The sequence below is a fragment of the Mustela putorius genome, unplaced genomic scaffold (genome assembly GCF_011764305.1).
Source record: "Mustela putorius furo isolate JIRA1106 unplaced genomic scaffold, ASM1176430v1.1 tig00003845_pilon_pilon_pilon, whole genome shotgun sequence".
Classification (NCBI taxonomy): Eukaryota; Metazoa; Chordata; class Mammalia; order Carnivora; family Mustelidae; genus Mustela; species Mustela putorius.
This window is the reverse complement of record NW_025421998.1, coordinates 61992154-62019846: the sequence shown is the minus strand read 5'-3', so window position 1 is coordinate 62019846 and position 27693 is coordinate 61992154. Positions and strand designations below refer to the sequence as shown.

Sequence of the window (27693 nt, the reverse complement as noted above, 5' to 3'; positions counted from 1 at the left end):
GGATGAATTCATAGATGTACAGCTACAGAGTCAAAGCTTGTGAACATTCGCTTGACTCGTCATTTGCTGGCCCAGTTCCAAAGCATGTTCACCTATTAAAACAGCTATATCTAAAGAGCATGTAGTGTTGCTTGTGAATAGCTCTTGTAGTTTTCGTCATTGTTCTCTGTGATGAACAGAGATCTGGTTATAAAGCAGGCACGGTATCCCAGTGGGTGTATGGGGCAAGAAAAAAGGAATATGCGGTGCTAATTGATATACTATTGGAAAATGACTCTTGGGGAAGTATGGCTGGGTTTGAAACCCCCCAGACTCCTTCAGTGATGCCCCAGCCCTGAGCAGAATGTAGGCTTCTCTTCATGCTCTTGCGTCAAGGATGGGAAGAGGCAGAACTGGGGATTTGTCCCAAGACAGCAGGCAGTGTCTTGCTGCCTTCTGCTGCACCCCAAGTGGAACACAGAGGTGTTAGAAGATGTGCTGAGCTGTAGAGATCAGAGGTTGTGGGTATCTCAAAGGCAGACATTGCAAAATGCTAAAAGAAGGGGATTGAAAATGCCCAGGAGGGTGATGAACACTTTTCCTACTTCCGTCTTTCAGCACCGCCCCTGCCCGTGGGATCTGTCTGCTGGCTTGTAACAACATTCCTGCTGTTGCCCCATTACTAATGATGACGCTCGATCTCAAGGGCTCTTAAAATACCCTTTCCCGGCAGGCTTGGCGGTGCTCACCCTGTTTTGCAGAAGGGAAATGATTTGTTCGACATCAAGCTGCGTATCCCTGGGGTTTACTGCTAACCTCTCGGTCCTGAGTCTTAGGTGTGTGTATCTGCCCCAAGGTCAGTTGTCACTTCCATCAGTGTCCTCTGCTCCAGACACTTGATGAATTGGTTTCATTGCCCTTTAGCTGAACCAACCAAGGACATTAATTTGAAATATCTGAGAGCTATGCGTTTGTCAAAAGATACTTCCAGTCACACAGGCTGCAGTGATGACATTTCTGCCCCGAGCTGACTGATTGGGTTGTTTATTCTTTGAACATTTACATGCCGTGGGTCAAGGACAATGTGATCTGTGACCTTAAAATGCTTATCTTCCAAAGATGACATATTAGCGACTCTACACACGCACAAACACACACCCCTTTCTTTCCAATATGAACTAATAATAAACACTGTATCGCACAGCAGTTTGCTAAGCACTTGTACGTGTGAACTCTGACTTGATTCTCACAATTGTATCCTGAAATGAATGTTTCTGAATTTTTAGAGATGAGGAAAATGAAACTTGGCAATGTCAGCCCTGATGTAGTTGTTTACTCATGGTTTCATTTTACGTACTTCATTTATAAAATATTTTGGAATTCTAAAATCACATCAACGTCATCAATTTTAAAAAAAAAATTTAAGAAAGCAGAATAAAATCAGGGACAGAAAGGAGCTAGCGTAGATGGTAGATGGAGTAAACCATGGTAAATGTTAGTGTGTGGTCATGCAGGCTGAATTGCAACCCCCCCCCCCCCCAGTTCCCAGCATTATATCATAAATTGGATCTGAGTTTCCTGGAAACCTAAATAAAAATGAAAAGAAACCATGTAAAAGATTCACATCATCTATGAGGATCAAGCATCAAGCACCTTGGTTGTTCAGAAGCAAGAGGGCTTGCCCTGACGACTGAAATACCATTGTTAGATATTCACTGAGTGTGTGTTTCTCACTCATGGCCACAGAGCAGGCTCCATGGGGAGACTGAGAAATGCCCATGCCTGGGCCCCACTCCAAACCCACTAAACAGCATTTCTGGGGAGAAGTGCCTGGGTATCAGCATATGTTCTTTACAACTCCCCAGACGATCCTAATGTGTAGCCAGGATTGAAAAGCCCTGACAGTGAGTTCCCAAGTCACTCACAGAGGAGCATCCCAAGTAGATTTCTACAATAAATCCCAGAGAGGGTTCTCTGAGTCCCAAGATGTTCTGCTGGCATGGAAGAGTAGGGCACAATTTGGAAGCTGATCTGGACTTAGACTAGATCTTCCAGCTAGTGTCTCTGATGTTTTCCTTGGGAATGGGAATGAGGGAAGGGGTAGAGTTTTAGAACACAAAGCTTACAGAAGTTGAATATTATTTCCACAAATGGAACTGTGAGTCAAGTGTAGGTAATTTGATGGCTGCGGCGTGGAAAATGGTTTCAGGAACACAACTTCAATGAATAGGGAGCCAGTGGGAGGTTGACTCAGACCCTAAGTACCCATGGTGGTCCATGATGTTGCCTAAAGGGTTGGGGAAACTGCAAACAGGTATTTTATATGTCTCCACCTGCTATCTGTTTGTGACTCATGATTAGGAGAGGCATGGATGGTTTCTCCCTTTACCTGACATATTAGGCATTTCATCAAGCACACAGAGAAACTAATTCCCTGTCTAGAGGGCTTGTAGTCTTACTGTTCCACTGTGCAAGGCTCCCAGAAATTCCCATCTCATTCAGCACCTGCAAAGAACATACCAAGGGAATGAAAAGGTGCCAGCCTCAAGAAAACTGCAGACATTTAAAAGATCATCATAGGTGATTAAAAAAGAAGAAGAAGAAGAAGAAGAAGTGTACCAAGCATTTCTATGAAATCACCTGGTACTAAGGAATGTTTCTACAAATAATAACACCGGAAGCTTCAGTCATTCAGTGCTTTGCAAGTTTTCAAGCGCTCACATAGGCAACATTACGTTTGATCTCCCAGGTTCACAAGAGTATCCTGGAAAATGGATAAATGGATATCCTGGAAAGAGTATCCTAGAAAGTGGAGTGCCATATTTTCCAACAGTGAGACAAGAAAAAGGAAATTTCTTTCACACACAGTTTTCCAAGCCTGCCTGAAGATCAGAATCACCGGGGGCATCTGTCAAATATCCAGGTCCTTCAGGAAATCCTGGCTCATCAGTGCTCAGTTGGGCTTGAAAATCTGGTTTAGTTTTTCCTTTTTATTAAAATTATTGTTTAGGTTTTTCTCATCCTTAGGCAAATTTAAGATAACCGCATTTGAAGGAATTCTGGATAAGGGGTTAGTCAAAAAACAACAAGAGTCTTGGGGAAAAGTTTCTCTGGGTTTGAACTCTGAAGGATCCTGGCTCCTGGCTTAGGGATTGCCCCAGACACTCAGTAGCTTTCTGCAAATTGTTTAAACTCATTTTTGTTTCCAAATTCCACAAAATGGGAATTATTTTACCATCAGAGAGTTAGTATCAGAAAAGATAACTAATGTATATTTTAATGTCTATAGCCAATATGGTGCTTAGAACAGAGTAATTACGTGATGGACAGCATCACTATTACTAGTAATCGCATCACTAGTAATAGCATGACTATTACTAATGACCAAGTGGTCAAATTGTGAATCCCCGCTATGAATAAAAAAACCTGAACCCAGCCTCCATCCTTAAGCAATGGTTCTCAACTGAGGGCAGTTTTGCTCCTAGGGAATATTTATCATCGTCGGAGGTCTAGAGGACATTTTTGATGATCTCAACAGGGGAAGTGCTACTGACACCTAGTGGTCGAGGCCAGGAATGCAGCTAAACATCCTACTATGCACAGAACAGCCTACTCCTGTGGCCCAGGTGTGCTGCTGCTGTGAAACCCTATCCTAAAGGGACAGAGAGACAAGGACAATGTTTCGTGAGCAGAGGGATAAATGTTTTGAGTTCATAGCATCCTCGTGTAAATGCAGATTCAGTGGAACCCAGAGGCACTTGTCATGGATCAGAAGGGGCTCTGGACAATGTCAGAAGCATGGGTCTGCATCCTGGTATTACCCCTGATCAGGGCTGACTGTGTAGGATATGGTATGAATCGGACCCCCTGGAGTTGTGCAATAAGGCAGCCCTGGACCTGACCCAGAGCATCACTTTGGGCAAATCTTTTCAACTCGGGTGTCAGAGACACCTCATTCTGCCAATGGTCATTAGACCCACCTGGGGAACTTGTTGACAGGCAAACTTCTAGCTCCGTTCCCTGGATATTTCACTTTAGGAGACTCAGGAAAGGGCCCTGGAAGCCATATTTATAAAAATTTCCTCAGGGACTTTGAAATCACGGTCACAGCCAGGTTTGGGCTCTCTGATTTCCCTGCCTACTCTGATATTCAGGGCATATACAAGACCTGACAATGGAGACGTGAAGTTCTGCCAGATGTAGCTTCTCTCACCTCATGCACATTAACCATTTTTGTGGCTCTGAGGTATTTAGATTCATTTTGTGTTTTCTATTTTTACTATTAGTCCTCCTCCCACTATTAACACCACTCTCCCTACTACGGCCAATAATAATAATAATGATAATAAACACAGAATGTCAAGCATAGTACCCTGTTCTTTAAGACTAAAATGAAGCTGTCTCAAGCACTATCCTGGGGGTAGTTCTCCACATCTCACCAGTGACTCGGGTTCACTTCCAGCCCCGAGTTCCTGCTTCCTCAGATGTAGATCAATCCACGGGCCATCTTGTTATTTTTACCCAGGACTGTGGTGACCCACACAGTTTCTCAATGAACACAACCTCCATAGACCCCAGGCCTGTCTGTGCCAAGTAGACTTTACAAAAAGTTTGCATAGGGTCGGGGACTTGTAACACGAATAACCATAAATCATGTGTATCTTCTGTTTAAGAATTCTCTCTGTACTTCTGCCGGGCTCAGACTCCAGGCGTCTGCCATGTTGCTGGCTTCCGAAATCCAGGCCTCTTTTGCCCCACTGTGGATGGCAAAATAAAGAAAGAAATGAATGAATGAGTAAATAATCTTTGTATACATGTATATATGTAAGATATATGTGTATCTATGTGAATGTGTTTCTATATGTGCATGTCCGTGTCTATATAATATGTATGTGAACATATGTGTGTATACACTCACACACACACACTTACTTACACATTTATGTAAATGTTCTTTTGCACAACAGCTCAGCCCTCCCTTCATTTTGCTCTCCTTCCTGATCCTCACTCCGGGGTCTGCCTTTTCACTCCCTCATGGCCCATAAAACCATTTGTATGAACAGAGATAGATAATCCGTTCCCAGTGGGAGTTCTGATGCCAGCAGCAGGGAGCTCACAGACCCCGATAACCCAGCATTTGTGTAACCTCCTGCACACTCTCACATACCAAGGTCCCTTTCATGCTCACCAGAACACTTGGAGGTCACTGTGTGATTTCCCTCCTTGTGCAGATGAAGACTTGAGCTTCCAAAGACTCACGTTAATTGTGTGAGGTCCAGCAGAGTGTAAAGACTATATGGACAACCCCTAGCCCCACCGCTGCCCATGCCTGATACCTCGATTCTAAACTGAGAACTTTCCCGTCCACAACAGCAGATCTTTACCCTGGACGCACATGAACATCATCTGGGGGACTTTAAAAATACTGATGCCGGAGTTCTGCCCTAGTACAATGAAGACAGAATCTGGGGGTGGTGCGTGGGCAATTGTATATTGTATATTTAGATCCACTCCCTGGTGGATCTGAAGTGCAGCCCTCCTCCATGGTGTGTTGGTCCCCAACATACCAACCTACCAACTAGGAGACCGAAAGCCACCATGCGCACAGAAGTAAAGGCTGAGCTCCTGGCTCTTTTGGGCCACGGGATGCATGATGTTCCCATGAGCTCACCCAGCCTTCTCCCAAATGTTGTTTTCAGACCCAAACATTTGGATCATTTGATAGTGTTTCAGATGAGCATTTCCCGTCCAACAGGTCTGTCCATGATCCTGCTCTTCCTTACCCCTCTTTTCCTCTTTCCAGGCACAAAGAAGCGCTCTCATGGCTCACCAGCCCCAAGCACTAGCTCCACAAGTCGCCTCACCTTGCCAGGTGGGTAAATGGCACCACACCATAATCTTAGCATTCACAGGGAACAGAGAGGACTGGTTTCTCTGATGGCCGGGGACTCTGGCCCCTTATCTCTCCAGTCCACCCCACGTTATCAGAGAGATTTTTGCCTCTGTCATCAACATTTGTAATATTCCTGCAGGGACGAACCTAAGGTACCCATATGTGGCTCATAATCTTTCCTGCTCTTTGATGGAAAGAGTAGAATCTTGGTCTTTCTGGATGTTCGTCTGGACATGCTATGGAAGAAATTCTCTGAGAGGCAGATGGTACAGGGGAGGGAGTATCAGCCTTTGTGAGACACTTGGGTTCAAATGCCAGCTTTGTCTTGTTCACGTTGTACAAGCTCACTACACCTACTGAGCTTCTCCGACCTCTGCTTCTCATCCGTCTGCGTGACAATAAGGATTAGAAGTAATGCTTGTAAATTCAGCATAGTACTGACTTTTGGATAATCTCTACTACTGAAATATGGAAGGTATGTATGGTCTGTATTGGGTATCAGCTGACATTTACCAGAAATTCTTAAGCATTCATGATGATCCTGTGTATTTACTATTTAATATGAGGGGCACCTGTTGGTCATTTCATCTCCTGGTATAGGCTTATTTTCTCTACCATAATTTGGTTTTTACAAGTAAAACTTGGAGGAACACATTTGTTTTGGAGGGAGGAGAGGTCATAAACAGAGACACTGGCAAATTTGAAAAATAACAAAAGTTATAAGAAGGAAAAATGTTAGTAATACTAGCAAGAGGAGCTAACCAAAATTGCCTGTCCTTCCAGTCTTTATTAAATACTTTTTTTTTTCTAGATTGGAATCATATTCTACATAGAATTTTGTTTCCTCCTTTCTAAAACTTACTATTACATTATAGTTTCCCTGTGTTTTTAAATATTAAGTAATGTAGCTTATATTTTTGTTATTATAAATAACCTTATATTCCTGTGCAAAAATCTTCTTCCACGTCAGTAAGTATGGATTTGGGATAGATTCCTATAGGGAGGATTACTAGCTCAAAGAATTTATATGTATTTAGGTTCTTGACACATTATTGTCAAAGTGACTTCCAGGAAGGTAGTAGTATTTTATACTTTTAGTGGTGAGTTTTCCTTTCACTATGCTCTTGCTAATGCTAATATTAATACTTTACCAATCTGATAAGAGAACAAATTATATTCATATGCAGTGTGCATTCATTTTACCATTTTAAAAAAAGAATCTCTTTTCTAATGTTAATTTGTCATTTTGCATTTCTTCTTTTGGGAATTGCTGAATTTCATCCATTCTGAGAGGGACAGTGCCTTGCATTTTAGTCCCTCTGCAGTAGGAATGTCTTGCAAGCAATGCTGTGCTATAACTGAACGAGCAGCATTGTTTTCTTGGTTGTACATGAAATAATACTTCACTTTACAATCAGTGGCATCTTGGATTAGATGAAATACAATCTTTATTTGTTTGCTTTTTCATCTTCCACTTCTGCAGCTCCCCTACCGTAGTCCAAAAACTGGACTCCGTGTCCACTGAGTAGCCCTTGAGCTTTCTTGCCACTGTCACTCTACCTGGAATACTCCTTAACCTTTTCTTTTTCTGGATAATTTCTCTTTGTGGTCTTCCCAAATCATCTAGGTAGAAGTAGTAGTGACGTATAATGATTTGCTTTTAAGTCTCTTTACCCATTTACAGGTGGCTTTTCTAAGGTGGGACTGTCTTTTTTTTTTTTTCCCCAGTGCCTGTCACGGTGACAAGCATGCATTGGTTGCTCATTAATGTCTATATGACTGGGTATGTGGGTGTGTGTGTGAGATCTACCCAATTTCATTTATGACTGTATAGAAGGCAAACACCTTCAGAAAAGACTCTTTCAAACTTGGAGATGTACTAACTATACTAACTCGCTTTTTAGTATTGATAGGACCTTGCTCTGTGGTCTCTGGAAGCCTCTTTCATCTTGTTCCTGCTTGTGGTTTTGGTGTTTTTAGGACTAGAGACATTAGGAGGAAAACAGCTCCAAACCAAACAAATGCAGTGTGTTTTGATGGTGTTTGTTTTTCTCTGTAAGGTTATAACATTCTTGGGTCACATGGCACCTCTGACATCATTCTGGACAGCTGATCTGGTTCTCACCGGCTGTGCTGGGGGCCTACCGTTGGCCTGCTAGTTTTCTAAGGCTTATGAGTCAGAGTTGCTGCCATCTTGTCTTTGGCCTTAGTGTGTCAATTCAAACTGATCCTAAGTTGGGTGTCTTAGGCACTGAATTCTGACCATTCCAAACCCTGTAGAAGTGGAGTGGGTAGTTCTCAAAGCACGTCACATAATTAACTGTGCTTTGTCTAGCAGATACTCTTCACAACACTCATTACAATGGCCAGCTTGCTACTTCCTATCTCAGGAATACCATGTTGCCTCCATTGACTCAAATGCTTCTCCCACAAACTCTTGGTGTGGGCTGTCACGCAATTTAAAATATCGTGTTTAAGGATAGTCAAAGAGCCAAACAGAGGGATACTAACCCTTGAAAAACAATACAATAAAATTATTCAGAAAAAAACCCCCAAAAACAGAGGTATGCAAAAGAAGCCATTCAAAATCTGAAATTTAAAAAAGCAAACAGGTATGTAATCATTGGAACTTGGAAAAAGAAAGGGAAAAACAATGTGAAACACAGCCAAAAAGAGAATTAATGTTGTCCTTAGGACTTAAGAGCAGGGAACCAAGACAGGGAACCATATCAAAAAATGAAAGAGCATGAACCATAAGACTTTTAGAGGATTATACAGAGATAAATGTTTATGACCTTGGATTAGACAGTGATTTCTTAGATATGACGCCTAAAACCCAGATGAAAAATGTATAACACAACTTCATTAAAGATAAAATTCTGTGTTTCAAGGGACACTATTAAGAAAGTGGAAAAGAAGTCCACAGAATGGAAGAATATATTTGAAAATCATGTATCTGAAAAGGGTCTAGTATCCATAATATGTAAAGAATGTTTATAAATCAACAATAAAAAGATAAATAACCCAATTGAAAAGAGGAATGAGGATTTAAATAAACATATTTCCAAAAAAGATACAAATGGAACATGAAAAGATGTTCAACATCATTAGTCATTAGGGAAATGCAAATCAAAACCATAATGACATACTACTGTACATGCGCTAGAATTGAGACAATAATAGTAAGTGTGACGTTGATGTGGAGAAATTACTAGCCTTGTACATTGCTCCTGGTGATGTAAAATGGTGCAGCAACTTTGGAAAAGAGTTTTGTAGTTTCTCAAGAAGCTAAACATGCAGTGACCAAATGACACAGCAATTCTGCTCCTAGGTACATTCCTAAGAGAACTGAAAAGATATGTTTACAAAAAAACTTATCCACAGATATTCAAAGTGGTATTATTCATAATAGCTAAAGAAGTGGAGAGAAACTAAATGTCTACCAAGTGATGAATATATAAACCAAATGTGCTAATCTATATAATAGCTTTTTTAAAAAGATTTTATTTATTTATATGAGAGAGAGAGCACGAGCGGGGAGGGAGGCAAAGGGAGAGGGTGGGGCAGACTCCCTACTGAGAAGGAAGCCTAATGTGAGGCTCCATCTCAGGACCCTGAGACCCTGACCTGAGCTGAAGGCAGATGCTTAACTGAATGAGCCACCCAGGTGCCCCCATACAATAGAATATTATCTACTACCTATCTAAAGAACTGAAGTATTGATACATTCTACAACATGGATGAACCATGAAAACATTTGCTAAGTGAAAGAAGCCAGGCACAAAAGGCTGCATATTTTATGATTCATTTATGTGAAATATACAGAATAGGCTTACCCAAAAGAGAAAATAGATTAGAATCTTGAGGAGAGAGAAGAATGAAGAGTGAATTCTCATGGGTATGGGATTTCTTTTCGTAGTGATGGAAATGTTTTGGAATTAGATATGGTGATGGCTGCATGACCCTGCAAGTATGGTAATTGAACTGTACACTTCAAGTGATGAATTTTATGGTATGTGAATTATATCTCAATAAAAAATGAAAGCATGAAAGATAGATAAATAGCTCTAAAGACTCACCTTAGGTGGAAAACGCAGCTCAGCTGCCATGCCTAAATAAAACCAAATGCTTATCTAATGCTATTGTGTGAGGTTGCCAAAAATTAACTCAAGAATGAAAAATTCTTTAATGTCACAGGAAGCTGGCTATATTCAAGCAGGTCACTTAAAATAAAGTGACAACCAAATAATGGCAAAATTTGCATTGGTAATAGTAGATGCCAGAAGACAATGAAAATGTATCTACCATGTGTTGAGGGAAAGTAAATCAATATATAATAACTAAAACAGTTATTATATATTGTGAAGGGAAAGTAAAAACATTTTCAGGTATACAATGACATGGTTTACCAACTGCAGACCTCATTAAAAGAAAGATTAAGGGATATACATAAAAAAAAAGCAAAGTGTATCTTCTTGCATCTTGAGATACAAGAATAAATGGCATACACACAAGTAAATAAAACATTTTGGTAAATTTGAGCAAATAGTTTTAAAAAATAATGTCCAATTTCTGTGTTAAAATAGGAAACGGAAGCTTACAGCTGGAAAGAGGCTTATTCAGTGGAATGTTAAGGACTGCTAGAATCTATTTTGTGTTTGGGCAGAATTTTGTAACTTTTTAACACAAAGGATCATCAATAAAATAATTGATATATACCCTATAACATTTAAGTGGGGGAACTGAACAACAAAGGGAATATAAAAATCTATAAACTTAATAGAAGACAGAAAGGAAGAAAAGGAATAAAGAATGATTACAAAATTAGATGGTAGAATCAAATACAAAACAAAACGAAAATTAGGTAGTAGAATGAAGTCCAAAAATATCAGTAATAATAGTAATTGCAAACGGCCTAAATTCTGGTATTAATATATGAGAGATTACCTTTTTTTTTAAATTTTTTTATTTCTTTTCAGCGTAACAATATTCATTGTTTTTGCACCACACCCAGTGCTCCATGCAATCCGTGCCCTCTCTAATACCCACCACCTGCTTCCCCCAACCTCCCCGCCCCGCCCCATCCCCTTCAAAACCCTGATTGTTTTTCAGAGTCCATAGTCTCTCACGGTTCACCTCCCCTTCCAATTTCCCTCAACTCCCTTCTTCTCTCCATCTCCCCTTGTCCTCCAATGTTATTTGTTATTTGTTATGCTCCACAAATAAGTGATTATCTGATTAGATAAAGAAAGCAAAATCCAGTTCTATCCTGCTTTTAAGTGCACACCTTTAAGAAAAACCTACAGAATGAAAGTTTGCTAACATGTTGCTAAAGAAATTCTATTTGAAATAAAAAGGCACTTCTTTGAAAAACTTGTCCATTTTAATACCTGTTCAGCAGTCTGTTATATCAATGAGCCAAAGAATGTTTCATCATTCTCCTGTTGACAGTTATTATTCATTTTTTGCTATTATAAACAATGCTTAATGTAATGTACAACAAGAAAAGCAAGTTGTAACAAGATGTATACCATCTAACACAATTTATACTATCCCTTAAAACAAGCAAAAATATTAGCTATTTAACAGATGCATACAAATGCAATAATTGAGTGTTCATATGCACAGGGATATCAAATTCTAGATGATGCCTTTTGTGTGATGGGGGGAAGAGAAGTATCCTGGAAGAGTGTACTGGGTACTTTAACTCTATTTGTGACATTTAATCTCCTTAAATAAACTTATGAGCTAATATGCAAAATGTTAAACTTTGATTAAATTATATTGAAAATACATGAGAACTTGACATTATTATTATCCAGACTTTTCTATATGCTCAAAATATTATGTATTAAGAATTTTAAGTGACAAACATATTGCTGTGTCCTAAGGCAGTTTTGTTTAGTTTCAGCCACATAAACGCGATTTCACATATATTTCAGAGAAATTTAATGTTTTCCCTTTCTAACATATTGGGAGAGATGGGTGTTGGTGTATGAGGATTCAGATATGAAGAAAGCCTGCTGGTAACATGCTTCAGTCCAGAAGCCACCAGAGACCATTTCATTAAGGAACTGCTTGTGTGGCTTCTGAAATTATCAAAGGGGTCGTCCTAAAGCTCCAGCAACTGGGAAACTCTCCTGGGGACAGCACCTTGATCCTTTTTATATCTATAGCAAAGTGACTCTCATGTAGTAAAGTAATAGCACCTGCAGCTGATTTTTTTCTAGAACAACCTTCTACTATGCCCTATGAGGTCTGTGAACCCAATCACACTCCATGGGTGGGCTGGAAATGGTGGAGAGCTGAGGAAACGTTGGCTCTCACTGGAGGAGTGGCCCAGAGCTTCAGCACTACTCACAGTCATGACCACTAACGATGGAGCCTAGTCAGTGACTGACTTCTGAGCAGATTCCCCAGGGCGCCTCAGTCATGTCACTTTCTGGAAGCGATCCTTAGACAGAAAGGTATAGTACCATCACTTTTGCTGAAGCAGATAGCTGATGGCTCCTGTGTGCGTACGGCTGCTGGTGTGCACCCTAGTGTTGGCATAGATGCAGCTCTGCTTCTGATCTCCATGCCTGACGTAGAAAGAGTCTGCGTGTAGAGATGCCAGCTGGCTTGAATGACATTGTCGTGTGTCCTATTCTAGGGGACTACGGATAAAACGTCCATCCAGAGGCTTCCTCAGAAGAGAACTGACCAGCTCTGAGGTCTGAAGACATTTTAGGAAGCTTATGATTTTTTTATTATTTATTATTAAACCAAGACCAAGTATTATGTGTATTATAAGTAATGAGTGGTAAACTTCAAAAAGTAACTTCCGATCTCCCTAATACAGGTTTTTAACAATAAGTACTTTGATTTGTATTGCACATCTATTAACTATCAGGGATAATGCTGGATTCTTAACATGCATGATCTTATTTAATCCTCCTGACAACTCTCTAAGGAAGGTCCCTTATCTCCATTTCACAAATCAGGGAACTGGAGCCTAAATGGTAAGCAGCTTGCCGGAAGTTAGCAGGCAGCAAGGCAAGGCAAGCCCATGCTTTTTGCTTGAGTTTCATTGCTCCTGGCTAAAGACTGATGTCAAATAGTCCGTACTGTAACCACCTTCCTTACTCTGCCCGGGGATTAGACCAATTACCCCTGCACTAATTTTTCAGGTGCAGCTGTGGGTGCAGAGGGATCCTGCACTGTCTTTTAAGTGAAGATTCCATTGAGTGCTCTCTTTGTAATTCTTTTATCTTGAGTTCAGTTTGAGGGATGGCCGTTGTCATTCTTTCTGTAGATTGGATCAAAACTCATTTGTGACGTATTGATTTAGCACTTTAGAGCTTCAGAAACCTGGTGAAATTTAGCTTTTCAGGCTTCTTCTAGGATAGGTCCTTGCAGGTATGAACAAAGGGCAGAGTTCCTGACTGAGCCTTACACTACCCATTTCATATGCACATGTGGACAACTGCACACATGGACGGGAAAAGCTTAAGGAGAAGACTTAGTTTTTCTCCAAGATATTTTTCTCATTTGAAACAGCATGCCTCACATACATTGGGTCTGCTGGGGCAAACAAAGAGAAAGAGCTAAACTGAAGATGATCCCTCCTTGAGAGAGGACTTTCTTGTTCTTTGTTTGATTAATTAAAATAGTCATTTATCAAATGGAACTATTTATCATTAAATGGTCAGGTTGCAGGGCATTGAATCGCCAGCCATTGTCTAAGAAGAGAGCTTGTTTTCCAGCCTACTTCATTGTTCCTCCTCTTTCACCTCTTTGTCAGAGGGAAAGTGGTTCTAACCCCATGCCTCAGTGCCTCTCCAGACTCTAGGAAGACCTGTAGAAACCAGCCGAGGTTGTAGTGTTAGTCTAACGCAGGAGTGTTCAGGCTTCAGACTGGAGACTTCGAAGGGAAGGAACTTGCGGACTCCCTTCCTGGAGCAACCCTGGGCAGCAAATCTGGGTATCAAGACATTGTGGAGGCAAGAAGGAACTATCAGGGTCTGTAGATGCCGATCAACTTTGCCAGCTGGCGGTTATTCTAAGTGACTCATTTATTCTTTGGTAAGCAGGAGGTTTATGAAGGTTACCAAATGTGACGCAGAGGAGTTCACTCATTCATTAAATATTTCTTAGCACCCCCTGTTCCCCGTTCTGTGAGTAGGTTCTGGGAATGCAAGTGTGCCGAATACCCTGGTGTGTAGCTAGGATTGATTACCTGTGGGGTAAAGCATAAAGAAGCATTGAAAAAAACCAGGGTGTCCTTGATTTAAGAATAGCTTCCAATGAAGGTGACTTGAAGAATGTTTATGCCTCAGCATAATAAATGCAAAGATTCCTAAGAAGCAAAAGTGCCCTTGTTATTTTCCCAATTGCATCAAGATTAGAACACAGGGACTGGGGGTGGGATTATGGACATTGGGGAGGGTATGTGCTTTGGTGAGTGCTGTGAAGTGTGTAAACCTGGTGATTCACAGACATGTACCCCTGGGGATAAAAATATATGTTTATAAAAAATAAAAAAAATAATAAGAAAGAACACAGGGACTGAAACTTCTTTCATCCTGGTTGGTTGTCTAAGTCACACTTCCTGACACAGCCAGGATTTCCAGCATTCACATTCATGGTTAGGCTTTGTCCATCGTGATTGCATGAACATTCATATTTGTACACTGTATAAATAGTTTAGAATGTGGGCTAGATGTTTTTGCTTTGCTTCGAAGGACAATTCATTCCAGCAAAGTGGTTTCCTCGGGTAGCGGATATATACGTCCATATATACATGCACATTTTGGATGATTAGTTTTCCGTGAATCAGAATGACGTGTTCTCTGCCAAGTGCTCACAAATAAATTTATTAAGTTAACCTCTTCATTGTTTGGTAAGGTCTTCCATGTAGTGATAGCCAGTTGTGTGGAGAATTATATGACTTTTCTACTCTAGAATAAGAAATCCATCAGGGAGGGCACCATTAAAAGGCCCTCAGTGAGGATCATTCACCCCTGTGCTATGGGATAATGGTTGCCACATACCATGTACCTACGACATCCTGGCAGTCTACAAGTTTACAAGGTACTATATATACATGATCTCATTTACATTATATACACATGATCTCATTTACATCCCCTTTAAAATCCTCACAGCACCATGCATATTCTTCCCATTTTACAGAGAAACAAAAAACAAAAACAAAAAACCCAAGTTCCGGGATAGTTTATCTCCTTAGAATCTTACAGGTAGTAATAACTTAACCCAGTGATGTGCTGTCCCAACCCAGCACATCACTGGGTTAAGCTTCTCTTGTAATAGTACCATACCACCTGTTCAATTCTTTTTTTCAATATTTTTATTTATTTATTTGTCAGACAGAAAGAAAGAGAAAGAGTGCACAAGCAGGGGGAGTGGCAGGCAGAGAAGCAGGCTCCCAGCTGAGCAAGGAGTCTGAGGGAGGACTTGACCCTAGGGTCCTGGAATCATGACCTGAACCGAAGGCACAAGCCAACCAGACATCCCTCATGGGTTCAATTCTTATTACAGATCTTAGCACATGGCCAAGGGTTGGTAGCTCCTGCATGTAATGATAAGATCTTGCCAGCTGCCCTAGGCATCCCTCAATACCAAAGTGTAAGTTGACTTAGTCTCAAAACCAACTTGGCACTCAAGCCAGTGTTTCTCTACCTGGGTACACGTTAGAGTCACTGGACATAACCAACATACTAATGGCTTAGGTTCCATCTTAAAATGCTGGATTGCTTCAGAGACTCCTGCGGGCAGGAGTCAGTAAACGTTAAAGCTTCTCAGGTGATCTGAGGTGCAGCCAGGGTTGAGAACTGCAGGTGGAAGCAAACAGCTTCAGGCTGGATGAAGGGCAACAAAACCATGTGGTTTATCTTTTTCCTATGGACATAGGTTCCTCTGGGGGCCTGGAAATGCTGACGTGGTCATCTGTCTATCTTAGGTAGTGGTTTGGTACATGCAGTGTCACCTCAGTTCCTTCTAGGTAGCACAGTTTCTGTGCTCATTGCTCTGTGAAGTGAAAATATGGTACCAGGGGAGCCTGGGTGGCTCAGTCCATTAAGTGTTTGCTTTCACTTCAGGTCATGATCCCAGGGTCCTGGGATTGAGCCCTGCATCAGGCTCCTTGCTCAGTGGGGACTCTGCTTTTCCCTCTTCCTCTGCCCCTCCTCCCCCTGTTTGTGCTCTCTCTCTCTCTCTCTCTCTATCAAATAAATAAATAAAAACTTTAAAAAAAAAGAAAATATGGAATCAGTGGATATTTAGCATTCTCATTTTTGAGGTGAAATCCTTAGAGAGCCAGCATCTTTTAAAATATAGATGATGGATTTCATTATTGTAGTGTTTTAAAAAATGTTTTTTATTTATTTGTCAAGGAGAGAGAGCAGAGCGAGTGAGAGAGAACACGAATGGGGGAGGGGAGAGAGAGACACACAGACTAACCACTGAGCAGGGAGCCCCATGCTGACGTGGGGCTCCATCCCAGGACCCAGGATCATGACCTGATCTGAAGGCAGGTGCTCAACTGACTGAACCACCCACGTGCCCATCATTATTGTTGTTTTAATATAAAATACACCTTGAAGAGTTTAAGAGTAGACAACAGTACATCTAATATGCCTAGTATATGAGTGATTTTCTGGCTGGGTTAATGTTGCTAAATTGTATTGCTACAAAAGGAAGAGATACCGAGCTGTGTGGCCTCAGTATAATGCTGTTTGTGTCTTGAGGAGACAGATGAATTCCCTAACTGGGAAAGTATGACGCTGCTGAATTTTCCTGGCAGTTGCAAACCTTCCAGGAAGGGATGGAAAGCAAGAGCAAGGCAGCACCTACTACGTGCCCATACCATGTTGACGGCTCCACATGCGTGATTCCTTTCCTTCTCATCATAGCTCTCTGTGGTGAGACTTCTCAGCTCTGTTCTCTATGTGGGAAACTGAAATCGTGTGCCCGCAGCATAGAGGGGGTAGAGACAGAACTGATTCTGGCCCTTTCCAAGGATGGGGGCAGCTGCAATCAGGGATGTAAAAACACCGAAAACTATAGAGGACGGAGACCCTGCTGCTGGTCTCCTTAAACAGTAGAGCCTTGGGTTTCTAAAAGGTTGTTATGTTTCACTTCCATTTTTTTAAGCATCTCATGGGAAGCCTAGATAATGAACAAGAACCAAGTCTGTTTTTCTGTTGAAACAAATTAGTATCTTCCACTCACCCCTTAAGGAAAAGACCAGCTTGGAAAGCCAGTTTAGCCAAATGCTAGAGGTTTAAAGGGAATGCTTCTGCCTTGGCAATGCGATGAACCCTTCCTGATTCAGTCCTCTGTGAAGCTGATGCTAACATTGAATGGAGACTTTGGGCTGATTTTGTATTTTCTCATGAACTCACCTTCAAAATGTCACTAATTCATGCCAAATTAGCTAATGTGGCTGATCTGGTCAGAATCAGACATAAGCCTGGTTTGGAATTCCAGATAATCTGAAAAGATATCCCAGAAAGAAGCTAGAAAGAGTCCGGAAGGGAGACAAATCCAGAGACATAGAGAAACATCAGGCGGATTATCTCAAATTGAACAACACTTAACTTGCAGCCCAAAATCAGTCCTGCAAGAAATGTCAGTGCCTGTCCGAGAAGTCTTCTGGCATCTGTCTGTTCAGGGTTTAGTCCCTCTTTATCCACCGGGAGTTACCTTTGGACATGATCACTATTACGATGATGATCTTAAGAGAATTCATCATGGACCGAAGGCATTCTTTATGCCAGACACTGTAGGAAATCCTTGACATAGCCAGTCTGGCTGAGTCATCCTAGCAGTCCTGCAAGATAGACAGCACTGGGCTACAGAGGAGAAATGTGGATCTTACAGGTGAAGTGACCTGCCCAGGAAAAAAAACAAAAACAAACCAGGAATGGTAGAAGCAGGCTTTAAAACTAGATTTCCGCCTGCAAAGGTCTCACTCTTACTCCTCAGTCAGACATCAGGAACGTGCTCTTTGGTCTTATTTTTTCTTTTCCCACAAGTGAGATTTATTTAGAAAACAATGGTTCATCTCAGGGTTGGCTGTTTTTGGTGTGGGTCTTACAATCCTCAAATGATAGCACCAAAGTTGCTTTCTCCAACAAAAGAATGCCTTTTCATTCCTCAGAGCTTTTGTCTTCCTGGTAGACCCAACAAGAAGAACAAAATGTGGTGGGTGTAAAGTTTTTTCCGGCGAGATAAACACAACACCAGGCAAAGTGGGTGCAAGGCAAGATTTATTAAAAATGCTCTCCGGCGAAGTTTCAGGGCTCAGGAGAAGGGGAGCCAGGAAAGTTGCGCCGGGAGGAGGTGGGCACCCTCGGGCGAGGTTCCGCGACTCTGGAAAGCAGAGTGGCAGAAGTCGCGCCCAAGGCAGGGAGGAGGGGGCTTTTAAGGGGTCTTGGGGAAAGCTCAGGGGTCTTTTGGCAAGTTTCCCTTATTTGGATATCCCGCCTGCTCATCGGGATCCCATTGGTCCACAGGAGCCCGGGGCAGGGGTCTCAGATTCCTGCTTGTCAGGGTCCCATTGGTCCATGGGAACCCGGAGCGGGAGGGTCTCAGATTCCTGCTTGGGCCTTTGTTCTCCTGTCCGAGCTCAGGTCTTGTGGCGGGAACTTTCGCCATCTTTAGTAGCCCTTCCTGCCAGCCCAACAGTGGGCAGGAGGGGATGGGGGAGAGCATAATTGTGAAGACCACACGTAACCTTAACAGATTCATGTAAGACTTCTCCCCACCCCAGGCAGTTTGTTGTGATCAAACTACAGCAGCAACATTAGCTAGCTCTCCACAGTTTCCACAACACTTTCAGTGTGTGCAAAACATTGGTACTATTGTTTTTTGTGAAGATAAGGAAGGAGACATTTGGAGAGACCAAAACAGTAGCTCTCAACCTCACACCCGGTGAGATTATCTGAAGAGCTTTAAAAACTCCTGAGGTCTCAGACAAACCCGCATAGATTCTGCATTCATTGATCTGGGGTACGACCTGAGTATCGGGATTTTTAAAAGCTCCGTAGGTGGTTATCACTTGCGGCCTGGGTAAGGACCACCCAGTTAAGCACCTACCCAAGATCCTGGAGCTCTGCTTGGCTTGACTGCTCACCAACAGTCGTGACTTTTGGAATTCCTGTTAACATTCCAACCTGGCCTAAGTGAAGGGAGAGATAAAAGCAGTTACTTAAGAGACCTTTATATAATTCCTTCCTGAGCTATGACCACAAATTATATTAAGTGTGTGTCTGTTGAGGGAGATGATTTGCTTTTGCTTTGGGGGAAGTGTGACTGTAGCTACTAACGAGCATGTTCAAGAATCCTGTCTATTACACAGATTATATACTCAAACACGGAGAGTAGAAATGAGGTACTATTTTGACTCTCATAACTTATCATGGTAATTATTAAAACTTACTCTGAATCTCAGTGCAAAGTTGCTTTAAATATTGGGTGAAAGCTCTGAGGTTGAGCCGCTTGGGCATGAATCCAGAATCCAGAATCCAGACTTCCTGCATATCAGTTGTGTAGGGTTTGGCACGTTCCTTAAGTTCTCTAAGCCCCAGTTTTCCTTGCCCCAAAAGGGGGTGATAACAGCACTTGCTTCATAGGATTGTAGAGAAGATTCACATTAAATTCTTAGCATTGTGCCTAGTAAACAATGTGTTGTCTTATGTCATAACTATCTTACAGCGGTGAATCCCGACATGAAAATGACAAGTTTGGTTCTTTCATCATTCTGTCCTTGATGGAGCTGATGTTAGCATTCCTATCCCTTGCAATTCAAAACTCGTGAATGATTTTTGTGCATTTTTATAAGAACTTTCCATCAGGCAGATACTGCAAGTAGACCTGCTTTTAGAAATAAAATGTATGGCAGTGGGATTTTATTCCTCATGTAAAACAACATTTCAGAGGCAACAAATGATTACTTTTGTGTGTGTGTATGTGTGCGTGTGTGTGTGTGTGTGTGTGTGTGTGTGTGTGTGAATGCGGGTAGAAAAAGTCTAGAATGGAAATGTTTTCTTCCCCCAAAGGTGGTATCATGATATTATCTTTGAAAGGGCAGAAAACATATGTCCAACACTTTTTATTTTAAGAAGATGCTAATATTCAAATTTATTCAGAAATTAAGAGCAGACCAAGTTGCTGCCCTCAGAGGTAGGGTTCTGCAACAGAGATTCAGAAATTCTCCACATGGAGTTGCTGCTGCCGCATGAGAGATTGGGGAAGATCCCCGTGATGTCAGAGAGGATGGGAAGAACAGAGACAGATCCTCACACAGATTGTTACTAAACTCACGGAGACTAGGCAGGACAGACAGTAGGTGAGGACTGGTGATAGTTCTGTGCAGCCTGCTTTCACTTAGTACAAAACAACAAGGTGTGCTGAAGTAAGGATTTCTGATAGTATATGATATGACACTGTAAGATAAGGATGAGGAATTAGGCCAGTCTTTTCTGCTGGACACTGGGAGATATCCCTGTAAAGGAGTTCCCTAAGCTAATAAAATGGAGAAAAACCACATGCTGTTGGCTTCTCTCCAGGATTCCTAACACACATCCCCACTATTTAGGTGCCATGAAGATAGTAGTTTATCTTTTGACTAAGGAACCTCCCTGTCCCCCAATAATACCTATCACACTCACAACTTCATTGAAGGGTATTTGAAAAACACTTTAAAAACCCTCTTTTACATTGCAATACCGGAACTATCAACTATATTAATTTGATTTAGGACTAATCTCAATCTATTTTCTGAAGAATAATTCTATACACTCGTCTCCCACACTACAAGAAAAGTGACCATCAAGCAAAATGGTCTCAAAGACCTCTCAAAGAGGCGGAGAGGGAAAAACAGATAGATTGGCGGTGGCCGAGGAAAGGGAGATCATACACACTTTTGGGAGAACTGTGGTGTTCACGAGAAAGGTGATTTAAACAAACGGGGATTAAAACTCCTCAAAGAGCATTGCTTTTATGAAAAACAAATACTGTATGTAATTGTGAAATAAAGGATGGTGATGTATCGATTTTTGTCTTGCACTTTTCTTTTCCTAAGTAATTTGAAAGTAATATAGATAATGACTCCCAAATCCAGGGTCTGTGCAATGATATGTACCTTTGTCAAACCTTCCTTACCTAATTAGACAGCTTCCAGCAAGTACATTGCTTTAAGAGATGAGAGCAGATTTTGTGACTATGTCCCCAAGATTTAAAAAAAAAAAAATGGTCTAACTTGCTAATAATCAAGCATAGGGAGAGATGGGATTCTATGCCCAGTTTGGTTCTTCTTCTCTACCCCCAGAGAAGGAGAGGCGGATTTTGACACTACTGCTTGGGTTCAGGTGTGGGATGTGTGTAGTCGTCGAAAGCAGAAGGATCCGATCCTCTTCCAGTATCTTGGGAATAGCCAGTAGACAAATGAAAGAGCCCTAGGAGGCCAGGCCAGCACCCCAGAACAAAGGTCTCCACGAAATTCAAGATGGTGTCCTTATCCCCGGTTCTCCTGTTTTGCTCTGTCATCAAATCACATACCCCCGCAGACCGGAAAGGCAATCAATGCCTATAAAACAGCACTGTATGAATTTTTCTTTTTTTCCAACATTTTGAGTAAGGGCGACAGCAGGCATATAAGTATTTCCACAATCTTGGTGGGAAGCCGATCTCTATCAGCAGGTTCAACTCTATTTGCAGTGACTCTGGTGGCAAGGGGAGTTTTTGTTCAGACAATCAGAATGCCAGCAAACGGTAACTGCTCCTTCATGCTGAGAAGTGGGAAATTCAATAATGCTTTGGCTGGGTTCATGCTGAGTAGCGAAAATAGAATGAATATGGAGAGGGACTGTGACTTGAAGAGCAGTAAATCAGCTAGCCCAGACGTTTGCAACAAGCAGCTTTTAATCTGAAGTCTCTCTTGTTTCTACCCCATTATCCAGGGTAACAGGGCTGTTTTTGTACTTGTTCCTAGAGTGTTTTGTGCTGTTTACTGTAAAACTCAGAATTAAGTGCTCTGAGGTCTGTAAAAAAAACAAAACAACACCTCTCTTTTCTTCTGTGTGCATATTATGTCACTACCAGAACATTTGCTGCTAGTCTTTACTACGAGTTAGCCTAACTGAGAAGGCAAAGTTGGTGTGGGTGTTACGGTAGTAATAGTGTCCCTTATTAGACCTGAACACTTTTTTCTTCTGTAAGCGAAGTGACAAGTCTCAGTGGGGGGTCACTAGAATGGAAGTCCCAGGACGGCAGGGATTTTGGTCTGTTTTCTTCACTGTTCTGTCAGCAACACATAAGTGCTCTACGAAGTCAACGAATGACCATTAGTCTACAGATGGGGAAAAGTCTAGTCAGCTCTGAGCTCTCTGAGACATTTTGTACTAAATCTCCAAGTGACCTCAGGTTTGTTGGCTTTTTGTTACATACGATCTTGCAGAATAGCTCTGACGTATGATTCAATGGAAGAAATTTTTAGCAGTATGTTTCTTTTTCAGAAGTCGCATCAGCAAAACCTGATCCACATAGAGAAATTAGAAAATGGAAACAACCAACCAAAAACCATGTTTAAACTCCTCAGAGATAACCACTGCTATGATGTAACTGTATGATCTTCTGGATTTTCTTATGCGCATATTGATACATGCTGTAATGAGATTAGATTATATTTATTGCCTTTTTGATTTAACAGGATTACACGAACATCTATTTTTATTAACAAACATCTGTAGTATCGGAGTAGTGTATTTTAAGAAGGTACCAGAACTTAACCAACCCCTATGATTGTACATTTAAGTTGTTTCTGATCTTTTTGCTTGACCATATTGGAAGAGAGTTGTGGAACTGGTTTTCACAAGGGTAACCTTTTGTGTCATGGATCTGTCCCCCAGTCTGAGGCTTCAAGCTGACCCACCTGTGTATTACTTTTCTTTGCCCACCCTGTGTTGTTAGAATCACTTCACCTTGAACAAGTGTTTGAGGAAATGACTCAGCACCAGCTCTGTCCTTCAAACCTTTTATCTAATTACTCTCCCTCATCAGTTTGCGATGATCATTTAACCTGGTTTTCCCTTTATTCATTCTAACACTGTCTCACTGACAATGCTCTCCAGGAGGACCAAGAAGGGGAAGAGGTGGTGCCAGTGGTGGGGGCAGAGCACAAGGGGCACAGGGAAGAGGGATCAGTTAACACTTTATGTCTTTATGTGGCCTGACTGCTTGTTTCTTTTTATCACTGAATAATATCCCATTGTATAGATAGATGTTCTACAATGTGTTTATGCAATTAACTATTGAAGGAATTCCTGGCTTATGGTTTTGGGCAATTAGGAATAAACTTCTATAAAACTCATGTACCGGTTTTTATGTGGACATCAGTTTTCAAATCAGCTGGATAAATACCTAGCAGCATAACTGTTGGATCGTGTGGTAAAACCATGACCGGCTTCCTAAGAAGAGACTGTCAAAGTGTCTTCCAAAGTGACTGTAATACTTGACATCCTTCCAGTGAGGATGGGGGTGGTGTCGCTCCTTGTCGTCCCCAGTGACGGGTGTCACCCACTCTGGTTTGGATTTTATCCGTCCCGATAGGTGCGTTGTGTATATCATTGCGGTTTTAATCTGCAGCCATGGCTTTCTGGCTGTGTGCATCTCTTCCTCAGCGAGGAGTTGGTTCAGATCATTTGCTCCTTTGTAAATTGGGTTGTTGATTTCTCTTTACTGAATTTTAAGAGTTTTAAAAAATATTTTGGAGACAAGACTTTTATATATGTGTTTGGCAAATACTACTCAGTGCTGTCTTTTTTTTTTTTTTTTTTTTTTTTTTAAATCACTTCTGGATCATGTGCCACTTTGCAGCCTTAAAAGCTCACATCTGGTGCTAAATGCTGCTCCGTCCTATGGCTCTGCTCGCCTGTTTGCTTTGCTAGTCCCAAAAGTGATCCCACCGTTCCCTCTCACTTCCTTCCCTCCATCCACTCATGGTCAGAAAACGTTCCTCTTCCAGGATCCTCGTTGTCTCTCTCTAGGAATTTGTCTGCCTTTATTTTAAGTAAATGACCGAGGTGAGCATGTGTTTATTCATCTTTCTGTAGTGAGAGCCCCAGTGAGGGTCCCACTTGTCTGTTTCCTGCTTTGAAAGGAAACAGGTCTGGGGAGAACCAGTGGCCCATGGTGTTTAGGTGGTGCCACGTCATTAGTAAGGCTAATGGTTGTCTGTCTTCCTTTGCATGGCCGCCAGTCATCAAGGCTCCTCTGCGCCATTTTAAACGCCCTGCTTACGCATCTAGCTCCTACGCACCTTCAGTCCCAAAGAAAACCGATGACCATCCTGCGAGGTACAAGATGCTGGATCAGAGGATCAAAATGAAAAAGATTCAGAATATCTCCCATAACTGGAACAGAAAGTAGGTCACGGGGAAGAGAGGGAGTAAAGGAGAGGCCCACTCCTCTGCCTGTCGGCTCTCACCAGCCAGAGTGGGATACACTTCCAAGATCCTTGGAGGCTTTGGGGGCTGGTGCTTTTGTAGTCAACTCCAGCGAGGCAAAGTGAAGGCCATGTGGGACTCTCCCCTTTGTCTTTTTTTATGGACCCATCCATCACTGGATCTGGGAGTCAACACAGACTCCAGCAGTAAGAGGGTAGTCTCATACGGCTTTTATTTGTATGGGTCTTTCAAAATCTAAATCAGACCCCAGTTAAAATGATGTATCCTCTTTAGAAAATTCCTCCCACTGACACTTCTTTTATCCCTAGAAGTTGACTTGCCCCGGTAAGAATATTGTTAAAATAATCATCGTATTTAAGAAATGCACTTTTGGGGTGCCTGGGTGGCTCCTTCAGTTAAAGCCTCTGCCTTCGGCTCGGGTCATGATCCCAGGGTCCTGGGATCGAGCCCCACATGGGGCTCTCTGCTCAGCGGGGAGCCTGCCCCCCCACCTTCTGCCTGCCTCTCTGTCTACTTGTGAGCTCTCTCTGTCAAATAAATAAATAAAATCTTTAAAAAATGCACTTTTAAAAACAGCTTTTCCAATTTTAAACACAATAGGAAAAGATGTTTTTAGAAGTACATTCCTTAAATACGGTGACTATGACAATATTTGAAATTCAGGCAAATGTGTAACTTTCAAAGTAAACCCATTAAAATTAAAAGTTCTGTTTCTGAATGTGACAATCACAGAGGGATAAGAAGACTGATGAACAGTTGAGTTCACGGAGAATTCTGAACTGAGGCTCCACAAAACAGATACAAGTCAAAAATAAAGACCCTTGCTTTGGTTGTCATTGGATGCTTCTTGCCCGGTGGCCTCATTTTGTACCTTTAGAGTCGTGAGAGTTTGCAGAAGACACATTTTGGCTCTACTTCTTCTAATTTGTTACTTTCACTTACAGTTGACGATGCTAGAAATCAATGGGATGCCCATACCTCAGAGACTCCAGGTTTGAGATCTGCCCCAGGAGATGTCCCTTTGGTCTTGTGGGCCTGGGGCAGGAGGGTGGAAATTCCTGAACCTAATTTGAATCCCTTCCTTGCAGATTTTTGTCCATTAATTGGACAAGTTGGAGATACCTCTAAGTTAAATTCCAGATCAGTTTCCCAGCAGACCCTATAGCTGTGGCCCTTGGGGATCTCAGTTGCTCTCACAGGTCTTGCTGGAACGGAAGTCGATAACTCACCTCTCTTCACTGTGGCATTTTTAGCTCTTCGGAATCTCTCCTGGACTTTTGACTTTGGGACTAAAATCACACAAAATGGTAAGGAAACATCCAAGGCCAGAAATAGTTTTTGATCCCTTCAGAAATGCTCTGGTGCGGTGGAAAACTTTAGGTTTACTGTCCAGCGGGCCTGATCGCCAGTCCTGTCTTGTCTATAACTAGCTGCATTTCCTCAGTCTAATGGCATAATCTTTAAAAGCCTAAGTTTGCTTAACTAGAAAGTGGGCATATACCCACGACCTTTTGTGGGGAAAACTGAGGATAACATAGGTTTGGATTGTTATCACTGAACTTAATGAGTGACCGGAGCTCAACCAGTGTGACGAGGAGCCTTCCACGTCCAGAAAGGACTCTCAGGCACCCCTGCAAAGAAAGAGCTGTGCACGGACAGTCCCAGCATCTGCGGTCTGATTCTAAAGGGTTTCGTGTGCTCTCCTTCCCCCTCTTGCCCCAGCTCCCTTCCCCAAACCTCAGTTATGCAAGCTGAGCCAGCTCCAGAGTTTAGGGCCCACCATGCTACTGAACAATTTACTTACAACATGCCTGACGATGGTATTTCAGGGAAATTTAACTACTCTACCAAAAGAAAAATCACTGTGACTTTTGGTTAGGAAAACAATTGCAATTCTTAACTCCCGGCCCGGTTCCGGAGCTAAAGGATCCTTCTGTGGGGCTCTTCCTCCTGAAGTAGTTTAGCTCTGCAGGTAATTCCTCCCTGTTTGTCTCCAGATGCCTCCCTGCTTGCTTCACAGAGCCATGTAGGCACACAGGGAAACTGCCCACGGGTAGCGGCCTCCTGGCGACCCAGTGCATCATCAGTGATGTTCCTCAAATTTCCCCCATTTCTTTCAGTCTTAGGCATTGAGACATCAAGATGACTGTGCTTTCTCCACTGTGCTTCTTGACATTAGAAGCCATGATCCTAGGGACGAAGGTTGGCTCGTTCTGTATGTGTTTATCCCCAGATGCTGTTTTTCAGCTTTGGCTAATAATGTTGAAGGAACAAATGTACAGCTATTGGGATTCTTCTCTGCTTGTAAAATGCCTACCATGTTTTTTGCATGATGGATTGTATAGACATGCCAGATTATATTCTTATAGCAAATAAAAAGATGCTTTTAAAGGACTTTCTTGTATGAGTCGCCTTTTTCTTCTCCAGGATTCTGGGATTCATTTGGAAAGAGTTAGATTTTCTCTATGCCTGGCACGATTCAGTCCTGAATATCTCGTCAGGATGAATGACACAACAAGCTTCTCAGTCGGCTTCCTGATTGTATAGGTGGTAGGTGTTTTTAAAACCACCTTGTCCCTATACCGCAAACCCAAATTGATTACTTTGTTAGTACGAGTTACCCATAATACCAGCTAGTCTGTAGGTAAACACCTGTGCGATTAACTCAGTTTCTGTCATTCCAGGCGAAGCTATGTAGTTGGAAAGAACTGACATTCTGAGGCTAGAAAAACCTACCATTAAATCTTGGCCCCCTTTTGTTTGCTCTGGGAGCTCCAGCAAGTTTTGGAATTCCTCTGAACTTCAGTTTCCTCGGGCATAAACTGTGAGCAGTAATAGCCCCTGGTTCGGCACAGAGCAGGGCTGAAAATACGGTGAGGGCATCAATAAATAGCCGCTACTATGTCTTGGAGAAAGAGTAGAGTGTAGTAAAAAGAAGTCAGGCTTTTGAGTTTGCGAGCCAAGTCCCTTACTAGTTCTGTGGCCTCAGGTACATTGGTTAGATTCTGTATCTTCATTAAAAAGAAGTTAATAATTTATCTAATAATTTGATTAATAATAGCCACCTGGCTGTTCTCCCAGGTACCGATTTCTGCCTCACGCTGCACTTCAGTCTTTAATGTGCATTTCAGCATTGGGTTGGAAATCGGACATCCCGGCCCTCAGCTCTGCCTTCGCCTGTGTTTCCCCGCACCCTTGGAGTTCATGGGCTTCCATCTTTTATCTGTTATGGCTCCTTCTCACTCTCGTGTTCCACATCTCTGCACCCTTGACCACCCCTGGCACCTTACTCATACAGTTCTGTCCTTCATCTGTTCCCGTTCACCCACACCGAATCCCTTATTTTTTCCA

At 42.0% G+C, this 27693-nt stretch overlaps 1 protein-coding gene across 5 annotated transcripts in view; it reads left to right on the top strand.

The window, feature by feature from the left end:
- PDE1C (phosphodiesterase 1C) overlaps positions 1–24766 on the top strand; it is a 304120-nt gene extending 279354 nt beyond the window's left edge. For 3 of the 5 annotated variants that reach the window (XM_045062853.1, XM_004762602.3, XM_013061496.2), the window contains 2 exons: positions 5783–5851; positions 24135–24766. In XM_045062853.1, the coding sequence (XP_044918788.1) occupies positions 5783–5851; positions 24135–24304 (239 nt within the window). In that variant the 3' untranslated portion in view covers positions 24305–24766. Of the gene's footprint in view, positions 1–4652; positions 4775–5782; positions 5852–12524; positions 12728–24134 lie in introns of those variants that run through there. The other 2 variants (XR_006601374.1, XM_045062854.1) reach the window with 2 other exon arrangements.
- Positions 24767–27693: the final 2927 nt, after the last annotated feature.